Source organism: Aulostomus chinensis, chromosome 15, assembly GCF_037954235.1.
Source record: "Aulostomus chinensis isolate RoL2024-O1b breed Wild chromosome 15, RoL_Achi_v1.0, whole genome shotgun sequence".
Taxonomy (NCBI): domain Eukaryota; kingdom Metazoa; phylum Chordata; class Actinopteri; order Syngnathiformes; family Aulostomidae; genus Aulostomus; species Aulostomus chinensis.
The window spans coordinates 3,136,321-3,159,947 of NC_141334.1; the positions used below are offsets into that span (position 1 = coordinate 3,136,321).

At 44.1% G+C, this 23,627-nt stretch overlaps 1 protein-coding gene across 4 annotated transcripts in view; it reads right to left on the bottom strand.

Moving 5' to 3' along the window:
* Positions 1-23,627, bottom strand: part of LOC147248344 (rho GTPase-activating protein 7) — a 90,361-nt gene that overhangs the window by 24,302 nt on the left and 42,432 nt on the right. The window contains exon 1 of one of the 4 annotated variants that reach the window (XM_086179490.1): positions 5,734-6,067. The exons of 2 other annotated variants lie outside the window; for them this stretch is intronic. In XM_086179490.1, the coding sequence (XP_086035616.1) occupies positions 5,734-5,746 (13 nt within the window). In that variant the 5' untranslated portion in view covers positions 5,747-6,067. Of the gene's footprint in view, positions 1-2,300; positions 2,446-5,733; positions 6,068-23,627 lie in introns of those variants that run through there. One more of the 4 variants, XM_086179491.1, reaches the window with a different exon arrangement.

Here is a 23,627-nt window from a genome sequence, read left to right on the forward strand (position 1 = left end):
CAAATGTCTTTGTCTCTGAGGAAGTTGTGATTTGGCCCCTCTGGGCTCTGATAAGAGATCTTCGTGTGAGATTAGAGCGGCCCCACCCCGCCAGCGCCAGGAAGCTGGACGGCATGTGTACGGCTGCGGAGAGGAACTGGGGATGGCGAGGTTACGTGCTCGGTCGAGCACTTTTGTTTGGGTGTTCATGCCTGTCTGGACACTGAGGCTCTGACCTGGACTAACACTCTTACCAGAACGTAGAGCATAATTAAGCGCTTGAAGTCTCCCTGCCAAGGCAATCATTACAAATTGCTTTAAGAGGAAAAGCCGGCTAAATATTAGACGGGAACATAATCAAAGAGGGATTTGATGTTCCTAAATTGACATAGTTTATTCCTCTTGGGGCTGATGTGCTTTGTGTTTCCTGATGAAGAGGGATTTTAAGCATTATCATCAACAGCAGACCAAACACGTCTGACTTAATCAAAAAAGCCAAACAGGCTCTTTCCTCCTGTGCCTCACACTCTGAAGTCCTTCGCAGTCCAATATTTAACAGATGTTCGAGGGCTTTCGCTCCACTTTTACACCTCACTACACATCTGCCAGCTGGTGGGGGGATAAAGTGCAGTCGCTGCTCTGGTTGCGGCTCAGCGAGATGCTTGCCAGCGTTTCACCAGGCCCCAGAAGTGTGGTTAAAGATCAGAAGTATGTCAGCTGTCAAAACAGGGAGCACTTCCTTTTCCCTGTTTCCCCAGACGGTATTCCCCTGTCAGTCTGACGAGGGGAAGCTTAAGATGTCTGTGGTCATGAAGGACCAGAGGGGCGACGTGTAAAACTCTATCCACAGTGTGTGTGTGTGTGTGTGTGTGTGTGTGTGGGTCTACAGTGCAACAGTAAATTGTCCCTGTGTACACTTTAATGTTGAATGAGGACCTCTCGTAGCACCGTGCTGCTGAGATCATCCCTGGGATTCTCAAGAATAATCATAAAATAAATAAAATCACTCACAATCCAGTGCCCTTTTGCCATGATTAGGTAATAATGAGGCTTTCAGAGGAACCCTGTGGCCTTTATCAGGATCAGACTACCCCTGAGCAGGTCTGACCAAAGCCTTCAGGAGTAGTAGTAGTCGTAATAGTAGTATTTTACAGTGTATGTCTTCCCAGGGTCATAAATGAGCCTCCAGGATTACGATATGTCAAAAGAAATGAATGCATTTTGGAGAAAACCGCAACAAGACAGAGGATGTGAGAGCAAAGCTGTGCAGAGGTCGATCCAGGTCGTTTTGTCATGGTGGATATTTAGAAATGAGGGCCCCGCTGTTGGCTCGGCGCTAGCATGAACGGGCGCCGGACTGGAGGGATTAGAGTTAGTTTGTTTACACTCAAAGTGTTGGTGGATTACCGAGCATACGGCTGGAGAAAGACGATGTGGATTACAGCAAGCGATGTGCTCGAGAGTTTCTAATTGGACATATTTGGGCAGTTTTGCGGCTGTTGTTTTTTTTTCTAGTTAGCGCTTGTTAGCCATGAGCTATTAGCTTCAAGCTAAATATATGTTGCTGGCTTTTTCGGCCCTCTGGAGTCACAAGGAAGTCATACAGGATGGACTATCAGGACATAATATTACTACTTTAGATTACCTTTTTTTTGGCTGATGAATTACGAGAATAATTTTCTGACCTTCTGAACTCAGCAAGACAACCTCAACATAGAACAAGAGAAAGTAGCTGAAGGGCTAAATGACAGATGCATTGCGTCAGACATCTTTCTTCCCTTCGCTGACGTCTAGTGGCCTGCTCCTGCAGCAGAACCGGTCTTCAGCTGCGTTATCACACGAACCGGACCTGGCGACAGACTCCTGCAAGCGGGTGTGATCACGTAAACCGGAGGAATCTTTTTTCTTTTCCTTTTTTTTTTGCTGTGATAACGAAAGTTTAATTGGAATGAGTGAGCACGATCCTGAACTTAATGCATCCATGAATTTATTATGAGATACCGGAAAAGCTAAGCCAAGAGAATTAGTTAGGCAAACTCAGATGTGACCAATTACTGAACTTTGTCCGTGTGCACATGCTATAAGAGACCCCGACCCTTTCTTAATTACCCAAGAGGAAAGGTAATTACTCCATGAATTATAAAAAGCGTAAAGTTAAAAAGTAGAAGCAACTTGCTTGTCAAGGGGAGCAAAAATGTATTAACCTCCTGGCTTCATGTTTTTTTAACTCTTACAGTAGGACAGCCTTAATTTCATGCACATTCATAAAGTAAAAGCACAAGCGAAGGCAGCAGAAGGAAGCTTTTGTACGTCATCAATACCTTCATCAAGAGTGTCTCAATCTTGTCGAGATGTTAAGAGGTTTCCTGGATTTGATTCAAATTCCTGTCTTTCTCGTAAGATGTGATGAACTGTGCCAAAAGTAACAAACGTATAACACCACAGGAGACCATCTATGTGATCCAGAAGCACGCACATCAGCGTAGTCAGAGGTCCATCAGTGAAATTGAATCAGAAAATAGACGTGTAAGCGCTCGGTCGTGAGCGTTAGCAGCACTGTAACAGAGCTCTGAAGGACCAAAGTGTGTGTGAGGTTGAAGAGGTTCAAGCTCTCGATGCGGCTCAGCAGTCCCTCCGCTCACAAGAACAGACCCAAGCCCAGCACTGTAGCTGGCACTTCCTCCTTGATTCTTGTTAAAAAGCAGGCGGTCTTTACTCATTTTACGAGAAATCTGATGTTAAAAAAGTGTTTGAGATGAAGGTTTTTTTTTTCTCTTCCTGTTTTACTCGTGTGAATCCAGAATGCAGGAAGCACCAGCCACGTTTCTTTAGGTTGGAGCTAATGGTGACTGAAGGCTAACAACAGCAAAAATACCCCCCCCCCCTCCTTAAAAAAAAAAAGAAGTCTGTTTCCCAAACTCTGAAGGTCATTATGGGATGTAATCCACATCTTCTCTATCAAGCCGTAACCTCAATAATCCACAAACACGGCAGAGGTGTTTCACGGGTATTCAGTCTCAGTCCCGGGTCTCAATGGAAATCTGACGCTTTTGTCTGGAGCCATTCCGTGCACCCGCCCCCGTCCATCACTCCGAGAAATTCAACAGTTACCATGAGGGAAGAATAAAGACAGAATGAAAAATAGATGTAGAAAAAAAGTCTCGACGAGTCCCTTGACGCCTGCCCTTCATACTGGGAGGACAATGAGGGGAAGTATTTCAAGACAGAACATCCTATTTCCTGGAGACAGGCGCTGGACTTTGGCCTTTACTTAGTGAGGGTTTTATGATTTGTTTAAAAAAAAATTTTTAAAACGACATTTTTTTAAACTGTATTTTTCCTCATTAAAAGACATTACCCTCCATCACTATTCAAACATTCTGTAATATACAGAAGCCCCGAGGGGCAGAGGGGAGAACATTTAAGTGATTCATTTTTCGAAGTCTGATCTAAAACCTAAAGCTTAAACCATAAACACGAGGGGAAGGTTTTGTTTGGGTAACGTTCTAAATGACTCTACTTTCCCTTGAACAAGAGCCAAAAGAAAAAGATTTGCCAGACAAAAAAAATAAAAAAGATCTTCTACAGAAAGAAAAAAAAAACCCCACTGCCCTGGAAAACTTTTTCATCTGATCCCTGAAGTTATTAACATAGGAGAGGAAATTAAGACCACACTTCCGTCACAATATGATTTCAGACTTTACAAAGTTTCATAATATTGGGCTGCACAGCGTTTAAATGTGACCTCGCCCTCAGCTGGCAGCTGCCGACGCATGAGCTCATCTTCTAGACGTCGGCCCAGGGTGAGCTAATGCTGGCACGCTGTTGCCCCGTGTTGCTAACAACACTTCTGTCCAGAGCGGTAACGCCAGTGGAAAGATGGTTTCACTGAGGTCAAATCAACACTCAAGTTACCGCCGAGCAAATCTGAGAGTGCAGATATGACGCGGCACGGCAGTGTGTCACCGCGCCGGGTTAAATGCAACCCAGAGGAGATTCCACTACCGTCCAAAATGAGTCCTCTGTCCGTTTGTCGCCATTTTAAAGATTAAAAGAAGTGAACAAACTTCGTAATCAGCTCTGCATTCAGTGACTCACTCTGGCCTCCTACAACTTTGTGAAATGAAATGTCCTTTGAAGTGAAACTGTAAGTTCTTTGTACCACGTAGTCCTGCAGTCAATACACACATTCTTCTCTGCCCACCGTGGGATGGGAAAACTCACTCAGTCATTCACGTAAGTTTGGGCGTTGTTGGGTGGAAATTCCTCTGCAGGAAATTGGATGCCCCCCCCCCCCCCCCTACACACACACACACACACACATTTATGGGCATCATTTTCTTCTGATTACACAATCGGCTCCAGCGTTAGATTGTCTGTTGTCTATTAATTTGATCAATATAATTGCCGGAGTGACGTTCCCTTCTACAACTGAGCTACAAATGTGAGTGTAGGCCTGCCGGTGGGTCTGTGAGGAAGATCAGCTTCAAGGCCGAATTTTAGCTGCATCTATCACCAGAATATGATGAGGAGAATTGTTTGAATTTATGAAAAAATAGTTTCTTTCTTTTTGTTTTAACTTCCTGCTGGAGAGGATCACACCGATCACATATCAGTCTGGCAAAGAGAAACATAATGGCAGCACAACAGCCAGCTCGCCGCACCGCCTTGCAATGTATGGACTCATGTCGCTGTGGTTGGGGGTTTTTGTGTAACACTCATTGTTTGCGCCTGAAACCAGTGAGCAATCAGCTGACCCCTCAAGAACAATCACATCACAGCAATGACAACGTTACATTTAATTCCCAGACGCCGCTGCGTTGGCGAACAGCAACAAAAATAAAAGTTCTTTAAGCTGCAAAGCAACGTTAACGGTCGTGTTTTTGAGGCAGACGTGTTCGCCACCACGTTTTAACAATGTGAAGAAACGAATTTCCCACTTCGATCGACCTGCCAGTCCTACCTGGATCAATGCACTAACAGGAACTTTAATATTTCTGTCATACGGGATGGAATCAGTCTCAAAACTGAAGTTGTCATTTTTGCGGCACACTTTGATGGCTGGTTCTGAAGCTCAAGGCTGGATTTTCTTAATGCCATGTTTACTGACGCCATGTTGTTGAGGGCGTGTTATGTAACGGCGGCGTAAAGGTGGCGTCATTTGGAATTCTTTGTGTACGCAGGCGCACAAACACAACTTGTGATCACATTTTTGAGGTAACCCACACGCGTTCGCGGCGATTCCTACGCACTCCCAGCTGGAGAAAGAGCTTTTTATTCTCCTTGACTTTCAAAACTCCCCTCGTGATGTTTCAGGCCCACGGCCTTCAAACTACAGAGAACTTTCAGTTCATAACTGAAGTGCTTCACATTCCTCTTTTTTTTTGCCTCATGAATTAAGATCCATTTGTAGACTTTGATAACATCTGCTGATACATATTTACACCAAAACTAGAGGCAAAACATCACGGGGCCCTTTTATGTAGCTCATAATGAAAATTCTTTCTTCCATTAATTCAACAAACTACCAGAAGAGACTTTTAGAAGTAGGCCAGGAGCCATATTCAGTCTAATCTGGGCCCAATCAAGTTCTCATTAATTACTCGTTAAGCTAATTAACCAATCATCTCCTTATCTCATGAATGTCATTAAGTGCCGATTGTCAGTTGTCTTCAAGAGAGAAAACAGGCTGGTTCTCATTATCTCCCTTCACTCATCCCCGTCTGTCACATAAGACAGGCTGAACATACTCACTGGTGATCAACATGCTCCTGGGGTCTGCAGGGGGTGGGGGGGGGTCTCACCAAACTTCCATGTTAATCCTCAGAAGTGACGAAGAAAGACACCAACAGAGATAAAAAGCCGGCTTGGGAGAATAAAGTCCAAGGAGAAAAGTCCTACATCCAGTGCTCTAACGGGGGAGGGAAGTCCAGTTGTACTGGTCATGGTGGACATCATGCTAATGAAGTCATTGTTGAAGATTTCCCCTTTCCCCTACCACTCCTCTTCCTCTGGCCAGGACCAGACCATCTAAACACCGGTAAGGGGGGGGGGCTGTCCTAAAAATAACCCAAGGGAAAAACTCCAGACACATGAGCGCCAGCCTGAAGGGAATAAAAGAATTTATATTTCAACGACTGCATGAGGCGAGGAGGATTTATCAAATGCGGCAGATTAAATCTGGACATGTTGAAACTGTTGACCCTCCCTGGAAGGAAATGATGGATCCCAGAGAGAGCAGACAACTCAGGAGTGACCTCAGCTTTCCACGGAGGTTGGCTTCCTCTTCTTTTGCTGCTAAAATACTATAATTCAAAATAGGCCATTCAGTGAATAAAAAAAAAACAACCACCACCAAAAACAAAAACCACTCCGCCGCTCAGACCCCACATCACAACCCTGGGATGGTGCTATTAAAGGAAATTAATAAAACAAACCTTTTCTTCTTTTTGAAACTGGATACTTTTCACCGAGACTTTCACAAAGAGCAACTGAGAGAAAATGAAAGACAGATCCTCGTCTGGGCGTACGAGTGAACACGAGGAGGATAAAGTCCCCACCGTGCCCTAATAGTCTGTAGTTCTTCAAGGTTTCCTCTACGCTCAGTCCAAGGTATACCATTAGTGTTAATGGCTTTCCATTTAGCGCGTAGGTGTTTGATTATGGGCTTTTAAATGTGAATAACTCCCTGAGTGGAGAAAAGAGGAGAGGAGAGAGGTCTGCACGATTTGCTACATTAATTCACAAGTGGAGGGAGAGAAAGTGGGAGTATGCAAACAACTAATGAACTTTTTCAGTCTGTCAGGAGTCAAGAGACAGAGAGGAGGAGGAAGAGGAAGAGGAGGAGGAGGAGGAGGAGACACTGCGTTGCTCCTCTTTGGTAACGTTTTGTAGGAGATTCTGAAGCCTGATATGTTGGTTTAGTGGTTAAAAGAAGCTCCGGCGGCGGAAAAGTGAAAAACAGGATTTTTCATAGACGCATAATATAACCTTGGAAGATAAAACCCATCAGATTGCAGTGTTAGTCAAACTGGAAATCCATGAATACAAGACGAGAAATATCTGATTTTAAAAATAAATAGAAGGTATATGGAACTTAAAATAGCACTTGAGTAGATGTAGAGGCAGATGCAACACAGCAGAACTGGAATTTCACGCGTTTCGAAACCTCTGAAGGGTTGCTGTATGTTCCTCTGCACGTCTGTCAGCAGGTAAAATGTAAAATGTCGCCCAAGCTGTTTTTCCAGTTTCATTTATTTCATTTATTTATTGGTAAATGGAAGCAGGAGAGATGAATCCAAGCTAAAATGTTGACTTCATTTCCTCTTCTGAGACCAGAATCGTCTCCAAACAGCACGAATGAGAGCGTTGTTGCCCCTCAACAGGCTTCCGGAACTCGGCCAATCAGAGGAGCGTAAGCTTTTAGGGAAGAAGGCAGAAGGAGAGACTGTTGGTTCTGTTTCATACGGCGTTGTTTCAGTGGCGCCGCGCGGGGCTTTTCCGTAGCTCCACTCCCTCAACAGCAGAAATGGAGCTGATTCGTGTTGTGTGATGTTTGGTCACATGGTCAGAGTGGCGGCAGCGCGCTATGCTCGCGTCACATGTTGGTCTTAAGTCTTTGGTGTTTTTATTTCCGTAACCTGACACATAAAAACCAACAATTCCCCAAAATAGAGAAAAAAAAATATGGCGGCGCACACTCAGTTGCAGCAGCTGCTCCTGATGGGCGGTTTTGAACGCATCAGGACGTCTCACTGAACATTCCGCATCGCCGCAGACGTTATGAGCGCTCACTTTTATTCTCTGCTCTCAAATTTGTCTTTGGTTTGCTTTTACTTGAGTCTGTTTTTTGTTTTGTTTTTTTAGAGGCAACATCTATGATCTGATCTTTGATGCCGGAATTTACCACCGAGAGAGAGTTAAAAATAAAAGCGATTGTGAGTTAAATTCGTGCTAACACACGCACGCACGCACGTGTGCGCGCGCGCACACACACACACACACACACACACACACACACACACACACACAGGAGATGCAGTCAGTCTCCAGAGCTGAACGAAGGAATCAGGATTAAAGTGGAGCTCAGGGCCTGACCTCTGGCTCCGCCAACAAAAAGACTCTCTCTTTCTGTATCTCTCTCCCTGCTGTGTTGAAAGGTTACACAAGACCGCATTTCCTTTTCCCTAGCAAGAGCCTGGCGGGCGTCGACGGAGGAAGAATCCAACAATACTCTCAGCGGATGGGAGTTTCTGTGTGTGTTCAATCTGCAACGTGTCTATGTGTGTGTGCGCTCTGGTGTTTGCGGGTGGCAGCGACAGTACATGAGGACAGGATGTGTTTACACTCACAAGCTTCGCCTCGCTGGACGCTCGCCGCTGTATGCGAGTGCGCTTTGAGGTGTGTTCTGGTCGAAGCATTGTAAATATGTGTGTGTGCGTGCGTGTGTTCGTAGTCTAATCTGAATCCAGCCTCAGCGGCTTCAGGGTTGGTATTTCCGATGCTGCAGGACAGGAAGTGGCCCCTCTTTAACTGTCCCTCCCTCAGAACACTGACTGTGTGTGTGTGTCTCAAGTTTTCAACCCAAAGTGATCAGTGAATTAAATTTCATCAAATTAGATTTTTAAACTTTAATTTCATATGAATTCAAGCCCTCCATGAGGGCTCGTCACTCAGCCATTTCAGTCTCGACTCGAAGATTTTGAGATTTTGATTTTGTAAGAAAAAACCTGGTAAACTAGATTGTCAGCATCATCTCGTAGTGAGGAAGTTAGCAGCTCCTCATTCGTAACGTAAAATATTCATACAGATAAAGGTGTCAGGAGCAACATCTGCCACTACTGGACGGCTCGTCTTTTTCTGGAGGTCTTAATGGTTCGAAGGAACACAAAGCGGCGCTCGGCCTTTTGTCTTCCTGTCAGTATTTGATCCAGACCCTGATGCGAGATGAGGCCTCCACAACAAATTAGTGCGTGATTCTGATTAAAGCTACTTTTTATTAGCGCGCCCAATGATCTGGGGGTGTGAGCAAATGGGCCGTCCACACACAGCTCATTTGGAAAGTGAGGCCTTTGGCCCCGAATACTAGCAGCAGGAAGTTTGAGCGTGCAAAGGCCTTCATCTCCTTGTCACCCGGTAATTCACAATCAGAAAGTTGGATTGCACTGAATCTCTCTCTCTCTCTCTCTCTCTCTCTCTCTCTCTCTCTCTCTCACACACACACACACACACACACATACACTCGCGTAACTTGAATCTTGCTTTCTAAATGTCTGAGACATTCTTACAAACACTTTTCTTATGCTTATTTATTTGAGCTGCACAAAATGAAGATCAAAAAAGGCCGCCTTATTATGATTTCTCACATTTTGTGCATTTTATTGTTTCCATTTGCAGTCAAGTAACTTACTTTCTTCTGTAGTTTCAATTACTTTTGTTACACAATAAAATACTTAATAATAAAACACTTAAAGATCACCTGAGTCAGAACAAGAGCCATCTAGTGGTGATAGTGGAGACTGCAGCCCCTCGGCCTTCCTTCAGGAAAACCTTACGCAGCTACGAAGTTCATTTCCATATTTGATGGTTTATCAAAGGGAGGAGGAAACAAGAGTCTGGGGTTTGTATTTCCACATTAACAAAGATGTCAGTCTGGGAATATTCACCTTTTCTTGTCCAGAAAACACAAGATGGGTGAGAAATTAATACTTCAGATGGATGCACTGATACTTTTCCCTCCTCCTTCATCCAAAACAACAACGTTGCTGCTGTTGCACTGGTGAACGTTCCAGATATTTCAGTAAATCAGTCAAATAAAAGATGCCCTCTGACTTCCACAGCCATTTCCTGCAGCTACGCACAGAAGCTTCCTGTAACAACAGCAACAACAACAAAAACAGCGACAACAAAAAAGGATAAAGTGATGCTGAAATGCCCAGGTCATGACACAGGTTAGCACCAACAACAGATTCATGCTTTGTCACGTCCGTATCCGAGCAAAGAACCTTTGAAATGCTGGTTTTTCGGAACACAGTTTGGTGCTGTATTATCTGGAATGACCAATGTCCACTGACTAGAAGTGCTGTGACAATGCATTGAGCATCAGACTTTACCATAAATTAAAATAGTGAAGAAAAAAGTGCAGAACTTCTGTGTTTAAAGAGAACACAGCTTAAATTATGAGTAGAAATGTCAACTAGAATGGCAAAGAAAGGAAGGCTTGTTCCCTCTGGAGTGCCGTAGGTTGGCGCTCTCTCTCTAAAGGTGCATCTGAAATCTGAATTTTAAAAAAATGAGAAAATAAGAGTGATCCTCATTGACAGCTGGTACATGTTACTAAGTAGTTAGTTAGCCAGTTAGCGAGTGTCGCTAATGTAAACACAATGGATGAAGTTCGCAGGAATCTTCCTTTATCAGGTTCGGAACCCAAGCCTGGATGATGTGGAATGAAGCTGGACAAAGGTGTATGGACCCACTCTGTGAGACACTAGAGAGGGAGGCTGGACTAGATGAGGCTGGACTAGACAAGGCTGGACTAGACGAGGCTGGACTAGACTAGACTAGACTAGACTAGACAAGGCTGGACTAGACTAGACGAGGCTGGACTAGACGAGGCTGGACTAGACTAGACTAGGCTGGACTAGACTAGACTAGACAAGGCTGGACTAGACTAGACGAGGCTGGACTAGACGAGGCTGGACTAGACTAGACGAGGCTGGACTAGACTAGACTAGACTAGACAAGGCTGGACTAGACTAGATGAGGCTGGACTAGATGAGGCTGGACTAGACTAAACTAGGCTGGACTAGACTAGACTAGACTAGATTAGACTGGACCAGACTAGACTGGACTAGTTGAGGCTGGACTACATGATGCTATTGTGCTCTGAGTGCATTCGGCATGAATCTAAATAGGATGCACCACTGCCCCCTGTACCACCGGAGCAGCTGGTGACGTCTTGCTAACCGCACCTCCAAATGCCTCAGCTCACGAAAACACAACTCCTAATTTTGAAGCGATTACACACAAATCAGAATGCAGTTCTGAGTATCACAAGAACCCTCTAAATGCTGCGGGCAGCTGGTGTGAGTCAGTCCTCACCTTTCCAACTGGCAGATTTCTTTTTGCAGTGTAAGTGAGATATTTTAGGCCCGAATCACATACAGTAAATATTAACGCCTCAGCACTGTTTCCAGGCAGAAGTGGCGCGTCTGTCAGGACCGCAGAAAATCAAAGGGACTTTCTTGCTGGTGTCAGTGAGCTCTCTAATGCACTTGAGGTTCGGGTCATGTAAGTGGAATCATTTTCTTTTTCCTTTGAAAAAAGAGAATGACAAAATACTTTCACAGCCTTTGAACTGAGAGGTTGCGTGCGAGCAAATCAATCACTCCAGCGGCAGTCGCTTCACCACGGCGTCAGCAGCTGCTACAGCCTCTAGTTTGTCTTAGAATCTTCACCTTCAGCCACCTTCAGTAAAACTATAATCTATATTTTCGATGTGCGGAGGATCTGTGCGTCACCTCAGGTCGCCCCCGGGAACAACACAAGCACATTTACAGCTCCAGCAAGTGGTGTTTTTGATCTCCACGCTGAATCAAATCACTCCCTGAATTGTGATAAGGTTGTAATTTGAGCAGCGGTGCAGGTTTTGATGCTGCTTTCATATCATTGTTTAGTTTCTCCTGCACAACAGCAGAGAGATGAGGAAAGAGGAGGTCTGAGGGGCTTCGATTCCTCCGGATGCATCCGTGAAAACTGAAGGAACAAAATAAAAAGCATCAAAGCTCAGCGTTTGCATCGGTGATCATCTGGTTCAGGGGTTACCCCAACAAATTTAGCACTAAAATATGAATGTAAAATATAGAAGGCAGTAAAATCATGATATGTTTCTCTTCTAATACTTAGAGCTGGTGCTGTTGTGGAGTCCCAAGGTGAACTGACCTGAAAGCTTTTTACAGAAGGAAAAACACTGAACTCTGCAGCTGATGAAGATAATTTGAATCGGCGCCATCATATTCATATAAAATATAGGAGGCAACACAATTCCTGCCAACGTCCCAACGTCGCTTGATATGGACGACACTGAAGAAAAGAAACATCACCGTGTTTCAAAAAAGTAAACATTAGAGGTGATAAAACGCAATGGAACCAGTGTGTCCTGTGGCACTGGTGGTACTGGTAGCCGGTGCTGATCTGGAGCCCCTAGCTGTTCTCCAACTTGATTCATAAGCGTTCGCTTGCCGTTTCACACGTTTGAGTTCCTGCAATCAAAACAGCAACAACAAAAGCTTGAAACGCTCCCGTCAGGAATGGAAATGCTGCACGTCATGAGAGCCGATCAGGACTCAGTGGGGGGGGGGGGTCTCAGCTTTACTCCTCAACTCTAATTCAAACGGAACTCGCAGTGTAATATGAGCGCTGTAGTAAAACATTCCAGCAATGTAGCTGTTAAAGTAAAGACTCTGGTGCAAAAAAAACCCCAACATAACAAAACCGGAGCGAGTGAAGTTTGAAGTATCAAACAGATTAAAGTTGTTTGTTCCAAAATGCCTCTTCAGCTCCATCTCCTCTGCTGTTGATATAACAAGCAGAAACGTCTGGTTGGGGATTTACTTGATGGATTGCTTTCTTCCTGCCATCTTGTTATCTTCTTCTCCAGTTCGGCCTTATTTCCATCCTAAAAGCCAAACATTACCATAGTGTCAGCTGTAGTTGCTTCTTGATGAATAGCCAGCTGCAGAGGGGCGTTCAGGGACCGGCCAGATGTTGATGTCTCTACCTGTTAAGTAAACAGCAACGAAACCTCCAGGAAACTTCTGCAGATACGTTAAGATGCTAAGTAGTTAAAGAAGTTGGCATCAGGTGATGTGTTATGATGGACGGTGTCCAGGTCCCCCTGAGAGGGCTTTGCTTTACGTGTTGTCTTGATTCCCGCCGCAGGACTTTTACGTTGGCGCCTTTGTTTCTTCCGTCAAGATTTGCTCACAAACCACCGAGCTGTTGGGAACCTGTATTATATTTATTGTTAACAGATGATTGTCATATATACACATTTATTAGGGGTGTAATGTAGCGAAATTAAAAAAAAAAAAGACAAAATAAAATTCAAAGATGCACGAAATAAAAATCAATGTGAAAATAAATACCAATGCGGCGCCGCACACCACGAACACTGATGATTTTTGACCCTCTCGCCTACTGTATACACATATTAGAGAGAAGAAGAAGAAGAACTCTGTAGCAACGCCAGAGAAGAAGAAGAAGAAGAAGAAGAAGAAGAAGAAGAAGAAGAAACAGAAAAGCAATTATTTCAAAATGGAGGAAGACGAGGTCGAACAAGTAGCGGATGCTCCTTCATCAAATAAATCGGTTGTGTGGACGTATTGTGGCTTCCCATGTAAAAGACAAGGCAACGGTGAGATGTACGAATATAAAACAAATATTTAGTTTTTTCAAAGCAAAGAGCATTTTATTTTGTACTGACGCAGCGATACCTTGTGTGTCTGCATATTAAGGAAGAAATTAAAGAATATTTGATTTTTGCATTTCTGATTTTCTTTAATCTTTATTTCGTATCGTGAGTATTTTGTATCGTGAGCCCTGTTTCTTATTTCGTATCGTTTCGTGAGTTGACGATTTCCTCGCACCCCTAATATATATATATATATATATATATTTTTTTTTTTTTCCCCTCCAGTTTTAATGTTGATGATTTTCATGTTCTTTTCCTGTTGTTGTGAAGCACTTTGAGCTGCAATCTTTGCATGACAGGTGCTGCACAAATGACTGTTAAACCGGTGAGATCAGATGGGGGTGAAGACCACGCGTTCTTCTAACACGCGACCGTGACAAGGACACACACACGCAGCCTCAGGATTTAAGCTTTCCGTCTTTTACTTCACGTTTGTTGAATGTTTTTGCTTGGGAGATTATTTCTCAACCAAAGCTGTGGTTTCAGAGGACCATAAAAATGTCTCAGCTGCTCACAAACAGGCATCAGAATACGCGCGTCTTTCCCAGTCAAGCTTTTGCATTTTAGTTTTTCACCTGAACTGACAGGTAAGCGGCCTTCACATCATCACGGCAGGCAGAAATCACTGCAGTTACACTCTCAGCGTGGGACAAAGTCAAGCTTTAGCTTTAGCTTGAATGATGTTTTAAAAAAAATACATTAAAACTGCGCCTTATATAGAAAACAGCTGATGTGAGATTGTTCACAAGGGCGCTTCTTACATCGTCAGGTACGACAAAAAAAGAAAAAGAAAAGGTTTTACACTGTCAAGACAAATGTGTTGTAAATGGAATTCTTTGACTTGACCAATGAACAAAAACTGCACTTGCAAAGACGATGTGCAGCAGCTGCAGCCAGCGTTCATCCAACTTTCTGGTCATTGTTCTGTTCGGAATAAAGGGTTTGAGGCTTCTTATTAAGTTTGCTGGTACGGGCCCGGATTTTATCTGCAAAATCAACACTTATTTTCCTCCGAAATGGAGCACAACTGAATCGCAACACTGTCACAAGAGAGAACAAAACTCATGACGCCCATTTGTCACTGACCTACTGCATGTATTGTTTGCTGAATCTTCATGTTGACAACTTCATAGTTATCGAGGTTTAGTTTACCAGGTGGCACCAATCGAACATTTTGAGTTCCCTGTCTCATTTTCCTCATTTCTACGTCACATGAGGCTCGATTTTTACCTGCTTTCCTCCTTCATGCTTTGATTTTCTGTCATTGTGTCTCTCTCCATCACTTCTCCTCCTCTCCCCAGTCACAACACACCTCCTCTGTCCATTATTGTCCTCTGAAATGGTCCTCGGGGAGAACGAGACACATGGTGATTGTCCCATTGTCCCTGGCTTTTAGAGAGAACAATCATTTCAGAGGGAGAGAGAGGGAGAGAGTGGGAGAGAGAGAGAGGGAGAGCGAGCAATCCCCTGAAATTTCTTTTTTAATTATCCTGCTGCAACACTGAAGCCCAGTTGACCTGCATGATTCGAACAGGGACTCATTTGCCACAGTGGAACACAATTGAAGGCGTCAAGGACAAAATAAGAGCTGAATTGATGAAACGAGAGTTTCAGCTCCGCGTTTCACCTGAACTGACAGATGACTTCATCCGCTTTCACTCTCTCTCAGCCGAGGAGGATTTTACAATTTTTTGCTGATGTAGATATATTCAAAGCTTCTTTTTTTCTTTTTAGTTTGGCCTTTGGAGGTCAGGGACATCTTTTTGCGTTGCCAAACCACCGAACGAGCTTCTAATTACGGAGCAAGTGACTGACAACACGAGCCGATGAACGTGTGTTGGTCTCAGCGAGAGGGAGATGTGAACACGCAACTCTTACAGCCCTTTTGGCAAAGTATCGAAGAGGTCAACTCCCACCAACGCAGACTGACAGGAGGGACTTCTAGACTCACAAATAAAGACAAAATGTGTACATATCACAACAACTGATCCACATGGAAACATCGGCGATACGAGAAAACAGTCACAAGTCCCAGCAACTGTGTGAGCGGCGGCTCAAAGGACAACAGCTTGGAGACGTAAAGACGCATCAAGACATAGAACCTTCTAAATGTTTGGATGCGTGGCGCGCACACAGTATGCGCTTACAAGCAGTGCAGCCACTTATCTGGCAGGACGCTTTGTATTAGAAGAAGCAGCGAGCTCAGTCTTGGCAGCTGAAGCCTCACGCAGGCGTCTTTGATGGCCAACTGTTTCATCAGTGGACAGAAATATTCTGTTAGCTGCCTTATTGATGGGAACAGGGAGAGTCAGTCGCAGGGAATCAAAGGTTCATGTAAACAGCTTAACACTCAAGACCTTCTCCAAAGTAGGTTCAATCACTGGGGGGATTCCTGCGCATGCAAATGGAGCTGGATCTCACTTCAGTGCAAGTCTAGATTGATCAGAGATTCTCTGAAGTGCCTGTTAGAGAACACGTGTGTTTACTCTCGGACGATATTAGCCTTTATCTCCTTGTGATTGATATCCTCCTCTGAGTGGAAACACCGATGATTGTGCTAAAAACTGCTGGGGCCATTTCCTGCTGCCTCTCAGTCTGTGTCAAAAACATTAAAAACCAGCAGCAATGTGATATTCAGTGACCCAGTTCCAGCTTCTCTGTGGCTGGGTTTTTTCTTTCTGTACGTACATCCATATGAATTTACATACCACACTGATAAGAGAACTAGCACTTCAGACCACATCAGAGGGCCTCGCACACGCATGCGCACACACACACGCACACACACACACACACACACACACACACACACACACACACTGCTGTATTCATGGGGACAGTCATTGACAAAATGCATTCTCTAGCCTTTTAGCCATTACAACTCAATACGTAACTCAAAAGCAATCCCCCCTAAACACACACACACACACACACACACACACACACACACACACACACACACACACACACACACAGAGCGCACGGCTTTGGTGCTCTGCAGCATTTGTCTGCTGCTCTAATCATTTGGTTCCACAGAGTCTCTGCTAGCACCGTGTTAGCCTACATACAGTATGTCTAATTCTTCAGCCGTTACCATTTTGGCCTCATTTCTCTGTGTGCTGAAAATTGATTTTTGTGGCGAAATGTTGTTAAACGATCTGTGCTTTCAATCATCTCTTCAGAAACACATGGAGGACAGGACAGTCGACACTGCTGGGTTCTCCAAAACTTCAGAACTCCACAGAAAGACTCAACTTTTAGTTTTTCCACTCTCAAATCTATGCTCCTCTTTTTGTTTTGTTTTATTTAGTCTTTCTTTCTTTTACCAGCAGTGTCCTAGTGCCCTCAGGAAGGTCCAGGGAGCAAAGGTCAGACCAGATTAAAACTGCTAACATGGGCAACCATGACCATAAATGCACGGTTGTTCAAATTTAGGTGGCAAAGGAATGAGTGAAAGCCAGAAGTAAGTCAGCGTTGTGGAGCGTTCAGACGGCTACACAGGTTGTCGTGAACATTAAACATCATCACACTGCAAAAAGAGCAGTGTATGAAGCTAGTTATGGTCAGGTTTGTACTTAGCATAACGTTAGTTTTGTGTTTTTTAACGATTGCATTTAAAAATCATAAATCATTTGTAAAGATTACCTTGAAGAACAGAGGCGTAAACCTCGCCGCTTATTTTCTGCAAAAATCCCAGATACTGCGGTGCTGCTAAAGTCAAGGTTGCCCTGTAAACGACGTCACCCCAGCTGTTCTGTGTTTCTGTCGGCCATTTTACTTCAGATTGATAATATATTTCGTAGCAAAGCACGGGGGGAGGGAGGGAGTCCACCAGCATTAAGTTAATCCGAAAAAAAGGAACACTTCCTAGTTTGAGGTAATTGTACAACAGACAAAACATAGCTACGAATATTAAATTCCATGATAAACATGCTACGCTCTGCCCCTTTAAAAGTTCCAAGTATTTGTTCCAAAACTGATCACGGATGTATCTGCATGTCTAGTCTTAATGTCAGCCACACGCCTTGCTGTCTCACCCTTTCTCACGCTTTCTCCCTTTAATCTTCTCTCTCGCTCTCTCTCTCTCTGTTCCCATCCCTTCGCCCGTGTATCTTTGCCACCACTCCCTCATCTGCTCTCCCTCACTGCCACTCTCTTATGGCCTCTCTGTTCATATCTTTAATGTCATGATCTTTAGCGGCCAATGATTTTCAATAGTGAAAGGTGGCCTGACCTTCTTGTCAAAGCCGGCTCTCAGAAAACCTCCTAATACAAAGAGGCAGGTTGTTCTGAGAATTCGGCTCCTGGCTTCGGGCCCCAGTGGGGGCAGGATGTAAACTGTGCTGGGGATTTATGTAACTAATCACTTTTAATAGCGGCTATCAGAAATAGTTTGATAATTGTGAGAGACAGTTATTAATCATGTTAAATCATGGGATCCCATTTGCTTTAAAGGGTCGCTGGTTCGATCCCCACTTCCTCCAGTGACCATGTCCAAGTATCCTTGAGCAAGACAATGAGCCCCTAATGGCCCTGCGAGGGACTGGAGACCCGTCCAGGGTGAACCCTGCCTTTCGCCCAGTGTCAACTGGGACAGCCACTGGTATATACAGAGTACTCGTCTGAGTAAGTATCACTGGTATATACAGAGTACTCGTCTGAGTAAGTATCACTGGTATATACAGAGTACTCGTCTGAGTAAGTATCACTGGTATATACAGAGTACTTGTGTGAGTAACTATACAGAGCACTCGTGTGAGTAACTATCACTGGTATATACAGAGTACTCGTCTGAGTAAGTATCACTGGTATATACAGAGTACTTGTGTGAGTAACTATACAGAGCACTCGTGTGAGTAACTATCACTGGTATATACAGAGTACTCGTGTGAGTAAGTGTCACTGGTATATACAGAGTACTCGTCTGAGTAAGTATCACTGGTATATACAGAGTACTCGTCTGAGTAAGTATCACTGGTATATACAGAGTACTCGTCTGAGTAAGTATCACTGGTATATACAGAGTACTCGTCTGAGTAACTATCACTGGTATATACAGAGTACTCGTCTGAGTAAGTATCACTGGTATATACAGAGTACTCGTCTGAGTAAGTATCACTGGTATATACAGAGTACTTGTGTGAGTAACTATACAGAGCACTTGTGTGAGTAACTATCACTGGTATATACAGAGTACTCGTGTGAGTAACTATCACTGGTATATACAGAGTACTTGTGTGAGTAACTATCGCTGGTATATACAGAGTACTCGTGTGAGTAACTAACACTGGTATATACAGAGTACTCGTGTGAGTAAGTATCCCTGGTATATACAGAGTACTCGTCTGAGTAAGTATCACTGGTATATACAGAGTACTTGTGTGAGTAACTATACAGAGCACTTGTGTGAGTAACTATCACTGGTATATACAGAGTACTCGTGTGAGTAACTATCACTGGTATATACAGAGTATTCGTGTGAGTAACTATCACTGGTATATACAGAGTACTCGTCTGAGTAAGTATCACTGGTATATACAGAGTACTTGTGTGAGTAACTATACAGAGCACTCGTGTGAGTAACTATCACTGGTATATACAGAGTTCTCGTGTGAGTAACTAACACTGGTATATACAGAGTACTCGTGTGAGTAAGTATCCCTGGTATATACAGAGTACTCGTCTGAGTAAGTATCACTGGTATATACAGAGTACTTGCGTGAGTAACTATCACTGGTATATACAGAGTACTCGTGTGAGTAAGTGTCACTGGTATATACAGAGTACTCGTCTGAGTAAGTGTCACTGGTATATACAGAGTACTCGTGTGAGTAACTATCTCTGGTATATACAGAGTACTCGTGTGAGTAAGTATCACTGGTATATACAGAGTACTCGTGTGAGTATCGCTAGTATTTTTGAGTGTAGAGCCAGAAGTCCCTGCCTGTGAGTGTGTTTGCTTGAATGTACCATTAAAAATGACCGTTAACCTGCACGGCACGGAGAAGCTAAACAAGGACAAACTTAATCCAAATCCTCTGATTGTGATTGGGAGTTTGGCTGGGCTGCAAACTGGGAATGGTGGGTGGAGATTTACGGTTTTACATCCATCAGTTGAACAAAAACTAACCCGAAAGTCCCCGATTCCTCGTGATGCAACAAACAACTTCACTCCACACTCGGTAGAGGTCTTTGTCACTGTGCTGATGCCAACTCCAGTGGGTGGTAGGACCCGAGTTTCTGTCACTACTTCTTATTTAAATGAAATTAAAAGTACTGGCAGGTACAGGTTTCAAAAATTAGTGCCAGAGGATTAATAATTCACACGTTAGAACTCCTTTAGATTGATCCTGTTGGGAAAGGTTCAAGGAGAAATTAATCCTCATCTCTGTTAATCTCTGATACACTAAATGCTTGTTTATCACACATTTGTAAAACGAATCTTACAATCAATGCAACGAATCTCTGCATGTCAACCAGCGTTTGCTATTGAACTCAGCGTTCACGAAGCTGCTACCCTGAGGGAGCACTGTGCCGGGTGTGAAGACCAGGTCTAAGGGGTCTATGAGGGTCTGACATTAAAGCCACAATAACAATCGAGGAGGTTTTGTGACATCACATAACTCGTGGACCTGCCCCTCAAACTACGGGACCTGCTGACATTACTGATATTTATACAACATTTTAGGATAAAAAAATATCCATCCACAGACATACCAGTGCCAGAATAATAACAGCAGTGTAACTTCCAGGGTCTTTTCAAGCGGTTTACACCGCAAATGTGTGTGGAGTTCCGTGTTAGAGAGGTGAAACACACACATCGACCCGCCCGTCTCCCACAGAAGTGACAGTGAAGGTGTGAATCTAATCACACGCCACTGTAACATTATGTTTACTTTTTCAGGTATTATCTCGTCCATTCAAGAGATGTGAACTTTTCAAAGGTCTGATTTAGCAACTCCATTGATCCATTAGCAGTGTGCTAGAGTCCATATCATTAAGTCTGACATTACCAAATGTCAGAGGGATTACGGTCCCAAAAGCTCTGCTATTGACTCACCGCGGCAATTGAGATAAAAAGGAGTGCGCTGTTACGACTCCATTGAACATTTTGGTTGCTCTTATCAGTCTTTGTTTAGGGGGAGACTTGTGATTCCGAGAGACTAAGCACAAAAAGACATCTCAGGGTGGAGAATCAGTGTAAGAGAGAAACACGAGCACCCTCGAGTTTGTCACACACGCGTCTTCGTTCCTCGTGCATCTACGCTGATGCTGACGGCACCGGGTCGGGCGAGTGGTGGATGGATCCGTGCGTTGCGGAGAGTGGAATGGATGCAGCGGTTCTCCCATTTGCAATCAGTCGATACGTAGCGGTTTATTCAGTCAGGCCACAAACTCTGCTGTATCAGCTCACGCCACTGTACCCTGTGGGGCGTTTGCATCCCACAATGGAGCCGAAACCACCACAATCCAGCTCTGGTCTTGGTGGAAGTGGTCCTGACTGAAATGGCTGCTGAAGCTTTCCACAAACACGTCTATCACTTGTATCCTGATGTGACCAAAGAGGTCTCGCTCAGACCATCATGGGGACACGTCTTCGGATTCGGTGCAATTGTTCTGGAATTATGGTGAATAACAAACAATAAAAAGCCGTCGAGAGGCTACAAGTGGTAGACGTGTCTGTGTGTTCTCCAGTCGGCATTCAGGAAACCCAAAAGCAAAGTCGTGTCCTGGGCAGGTGGCCAAGTGGGACCTGCCTCTCCACTCCCTCCATTAACACACCTCCCTGAACCCCCCCCCCCACACACACACACACACAGACCCAAAACAGCAAGAGATATAGTGCAGCTGCAGAAGGTTTAAATTAAACATTTGCTGCCTGAAAGTGGATTATGGATCACCAATAATGACTCAGCTTAATTTTTTTCTTGTTCCTGTGTTATCAGTCATTGTTCCTGTCTGAGGTTTATGGGCCTCATGAGGGGACCAAGTCAGCCCTGCCAGAATAATTGGAAATAGGGAGTTGAATGCGAAGGCAAATTAAGTTTTAAAACGGAGAAGAAAGAGAGAAGAAGGGAGACACCATCGCATTAATATTGGCTTTCATGTGAGATTTATGTTTTCGGCGCTGCCCACGGTTATAAATTTCACTCTCCAGTCATTCTCCAAAATGTAGGCAAATTTGTTTATCGGCAGCTAACCTCATCTGTAGTTGTCTGCCGCTGCAATGCAAGTTCGGAGTGGCGTCGACAGCGTTTTCACACAGATTTTGCTGAAGTAAAGAAATGTCAGTATCGATCAAATATCAGTGGCCTATCAGTTGAAGGGACACTTCACACTTCATTTTGTGTTCTGCTTGTTGGAGTCTTTCATTTTGATCATGTGATCGAACCGCTGTGGCCTGGCTTCCGAAATGATGGTCGGTTTTGGTGACAGACATCGGGGGCGGAGTCAAGGCCTAAAGTTTGTGACATATTGGTATGTTATTTTGAGTATAACACTTGTGGTTTCTCGGTGCTGCTTGTTCAGGTTTGTGCCAACAACCCCGAATGGTCCTGCATCCGGGCCGAATCCTCAAAAATAGAAGAAATGACCTCAGGCATTAAACATCAGTCAAATCTGCTGTAACCTGAACATCTGTAAGTCCTCCTGTGCGCTGAGTCACAAACCCTGCTACTGGAGACCATCAGGAGCCTTTTCATCATCTGTGTATACGTCAATGTTTGGGCGTTTTTACTGCCAGTCCTTCATCACTTTACGCTACCTTGAATAAGTAAAATGGCAACAAGACAAAAAAAACAACCTGCGATGTGAAAGTGACAAAATGTGACCAAGTCTTCATGAAATGTTCTTAAGCTCAAACTTGTTCTTCCAGCGTGTTTGTTTATCTTCTCAATCTATTTGACTTCCTGTAGATTCTTTGCGAGTCTGGACGATTGTGCACAAGAGGAACACAATGGATGTCAGGAGCAAGGAGGTGAAAAATAGCCATCTGCCTTTACTTCCCGTCTGTAAGACAAAACTGAGGGCTAAAAGTCCTATAGTTTTGAAAAAAAACTAAGTGTGAGTATGAACATTTCACGAGTGACTCACAGTGTTTTATTTTGCATATGCAAATCATGTAATATTAAAGGACTGCAAACATACTGAATAAAAATGTAAAATACTGCAGATGTGACGTCAGTGTCTTTAGCGTCAGTGCTTATTGACGAGCTCCAGGGAGGACCTATGGAGTCCAGCAGCTTCTGTTGAGATAAAGAGCCGTTTATTAATTTAGTGTCAGTAAACTCAAGAGAAGTGTTTGTTTGGCCGGCGTTTTCCTGCGAACCCATCAGCCTCCTGCAGCTCCTACTTATCGTGAAAGCTGACTGAGGCTGAATTAACCAAGTCCAACCAGGAGCAAGAAGACAAGCGAGCCGGAATTACGACAGACAAACCTTCAGCCGACGTAACAGACAGGCAATCACGCAGCCACTCAGGAAGGCCAGTTAATCACCGAGGCATTTCCTGCGCCGGCGAACAGGACAGGCTGGCTATAAAAGGCTGTATCACCCTGTGGATCACAGCGTTCTGGGCAGAAACTTCCTGCAGTCATGCTACAATGGCAAAGACTGTGTGATGTGGAGGCTGGCAGTGTCACAGGAGACCTCCAAGAATGTGGGCGAAGGTTGTGACTCTCTCCATCAGAACCCCCCCCCACACACACACACACACACACACACCCCCGTCGCTTTTTTAACCACACAAACATAAACAGGCATGAGCTGTGTAGTTTCCAGTTGCAGCTGCTCATTTTTTTCAAATGTCTCTTCAGCTTTTAAGAAATATAAGTTCCTCTGCGTATCATAGTTCACGTAATCCTAGACTGATGGCATTAATAGCAGATGGTGAAGGAGGCAGCCTCTGTGTTTCAAAACTGGTAACTGTAGCGCCATTTTAGATCTCCTGTCTGGAACACCCTGTAGTTGCAGCAACAATGAGGCTTTGTGGAGAACGTAATGAAGCCTCCGTTCATCAGTGTTGGCCCTCAAAGGGTCTGTGCACCCTGCAGCAGATGGCCTGGTGATGTGTTTACTGACTCTATTGACAGCGTACCTTTAGATTTAACATAATTTTCTCATTTCAGAGGAGACGCATCACTCCCATGTGTGGAAATAAGACTTCTGTAGAAGCTCTT